At 35.1% G+C, this 2,565-nt stretch overlaps 1 protein-coding gene across 3 annotated transcripts in view; it reads right to left on the reverse strand.

Annotated features, from left to right (window-relative positions):
- The window catches only part of LOC106870691 (natural resistance-associated macrophage protein 2), a 32,138-nt gene that overhangs the window by 4,532 nt on the left and 25,041 nt on the right, over window positions 1-2,565 (reverse strand). For 2 of the 3 annotated variants that reach the window (XM_014916851.2, XM_014916853.2), the window contains exons 12-13: window positions 2,450-2,525; window positions 412-489 (exon numbers count right to left, since the gene is read on the reverse strand). In XM_014916851.2, the coding sequence (XP_014772337.1) occupies window positions 412-489; window positions 2,450-2,525 (154 nt within the window). The remainder of the gene's footprint in view (window positions 1-411; window positions 490-2,449; window positions 2,526-2,565) is intronic. The other variant, XR_008265826.1, reaches the window with a different exon arrangement.

The following is a 2,565-nucleotide window of genomic DNA, read 5'->3' on the forward strand; positions in this document are numbered from 1 at the left end:
ATATATATATATATATATATATATATATATATATATATGAGATATATATGAGATTAGGTTCTCCAAGGCAGCAAACAACTTTCAAACCATTTGGCATCTACAGCACTTCAGAGTATGCTGTGAGAGACACAGAAAGGCATCTACTCTTATCTCAACAAGCGGTGTTCCTTGCCCGGAACTCTATCTGCATGTCTGAGAAGTCAGATGAATGTTCACAGATATTGATCATCTAATGCAACCATCTTTCTCAGATTAGAGAGACTACTAGAAATAGAGAGAGAGAGAGAGAGAGAGAGTGTGTGTTTCTTTTTGTGTAATTATATTTTTCATTGAGTAAAACGCATGCACTTACAAAGATATTTTTATTTCACAAAAATGTCAAATGAAATGTGTAAAATAAATAGAACTCACCAGGTATAAAACAAACATGAAATACAGTAGACCAACAAAGGTTACTATCAAGTAAACATACCAAGGATTTTCACTGTTCTACAAGAATATGAGAAAAGTCAAAATTAGTCTTTGGTAAGTACAGAAATTAAGAACAGGAATATGAAACAAAGCAGCAATACTGAATTCTATAGAATATCATAAGAGCATTCCAGTAATAAAAACAGCTTGCTAACCCTGCTCTTTGCTTCTTAGCTGATTGGACTTTGAGCCATTCACGTCATTGCCATGTCTGTCTATTTCTCTACGCCACATGACTGAAAGCCACCACTTAGCTGTTATTTCTATATTTCCTATCACTGAACTTTCTTGCATAGATTACTTCATTCAACTAGATTCTACATTATGGTTATGCTTCATCGTCGACCAGTAAATAAAATATATTTTTATGTTGTAAATATATAATTCTTGAATTTATTCTTCATCTCTATATGAACTCTTGTAATAACATACACACAGCAACATCAACACCTGGCACTGACTATATATAACCACTACAAACAAACAATGAAGCCTGGTGCAGTCTTCTGTATAGCCAGCCCCTGTCAAAATGTCCAACCCATGCTAGCATAAAAAGCAGACATTAACAGACATTAAGTAATGATGATGATGAAATATCAATGTGTATTTCATGGCTAAACAAAACAGGTGCATCTTGGTGAAAACAGACCAACGACATTGATGGCAGCTTTTGTCAGTGAAAAGCTGATCTGAAGCATTAGACATTATTTCATTTGATCACATGCACCAGTCTTTCTCACTAATTCAAATCAAGCAGAGTCAGACTTTCTCCCATTTACTAGTTTAACAAATGTAGCAAATATTCTTATCTATAATATCAATCCTTTAGCATTTAGATTACTGTCAAATGTAATGTTTAATTATTCACATCATTTTAAATTAATCACAGCTTTGAGATTTCGACATTGTGAGTGATTTTAGAATGACATTGTAGGGTAGGTGTGAGAGGTTGGATCTGACTAGTCTAAACATAGTAAAAAAAAAACTGGTAGAACATTTGGGCTGGATAATCTTTCTTTCTTTTACTTGTTTCAGTCATTTGACTGCAACCATACTGGAGCACCGCCTTTAGTTGAACAAATAGACCCCAGGATTTATTCTTTGTAAGCCTAGTACTTATACTATTGGTCTCTTTTGCCAAACCGCTAAGTTATGGAGACGTAAACACACTGACATTGGTTGTCAAGCAATAGAAGGGGGACAACCACAGACACACAATGTATATATATATATATATATATATATATATAGATGACAGGCTTCTTTCAGTTTCCGTCTACTAAATCCACTCACAAGGCTTTGGTTGGCCTGAAGCTATAGCAGACACTTGCCCAGAGTGCCATGCAGTGAGACTGAACTAGGAACCATGTGGTTGGGAAGCAAACTTCTTACCACACAGCCATGCCTGTGCCTATATGGCTATTTTAAATGCAAAATAGTCAAAGTTGTGAGCTGCTGGAATTGGTAGCATGTTGGACAAAAAGCTTAACGCCATCTCTGTTGCTTCTTTGCATTTTGAGTTCATATTCTATCAAGGATGATTTTGCCTTCCATCCTTTCAGGGTGAATGGGGTCAATATAATTGGCTTCCTCCTACCCTTAAAATTGTTAGTTTTGTGTCAAAAATTATAAAGAATTCTCATTTACCATATTTCATATAGCAGCCTTTCATATCATCATCATCATCATTATTACCATTTAATGTCTGTTGTCCATGCTGGCATGGTTTGACTGGGCTGGCATGCTGAAAGGCTGCACCAGACTACAGTCTGATTTGGCATGGTTTTCTATGGCTGGATGTCCTTCCTAACACCAATGACTCCGAGAGTGTAATAAGTGTTTTTACGTGTCACCAGCACAGGTGCCACTTGCATGACACTGGGGTGCATTTACAAAATAATTTTGCTACCAATAACATTAATAATTAAGATCTAAAATAATTAAAATGAAAAGAAAAAAAATTTTTAGATATACTAACGATGTAAAAGCTAACCAGGTAAATATTGACACCAATGTCTAAGATGGCTAAGAACCACACAACACTTTGCAGGATTCTGAAACAGAAATATTTCACTAAAATTATACATTTAAAAT

The sequence above is a fragment of the Octopus bimaculoides genome, chromosome 17 (assembly GCF_001194135.2).
Source record: "Octopus bimaculoides isolate UCB-OBI-ISO-001 chromosome 17, ASM119413v2, whole genome shotgun sequence".
In the NCBI taxonomy this organism is placed as follows: domain Eukaryota; kingdom Metazoa; phylum Mollusca; class Cephalopoda; order Octopoda; family Octopodidae; genus Octopus; species Octopus bimaculoides.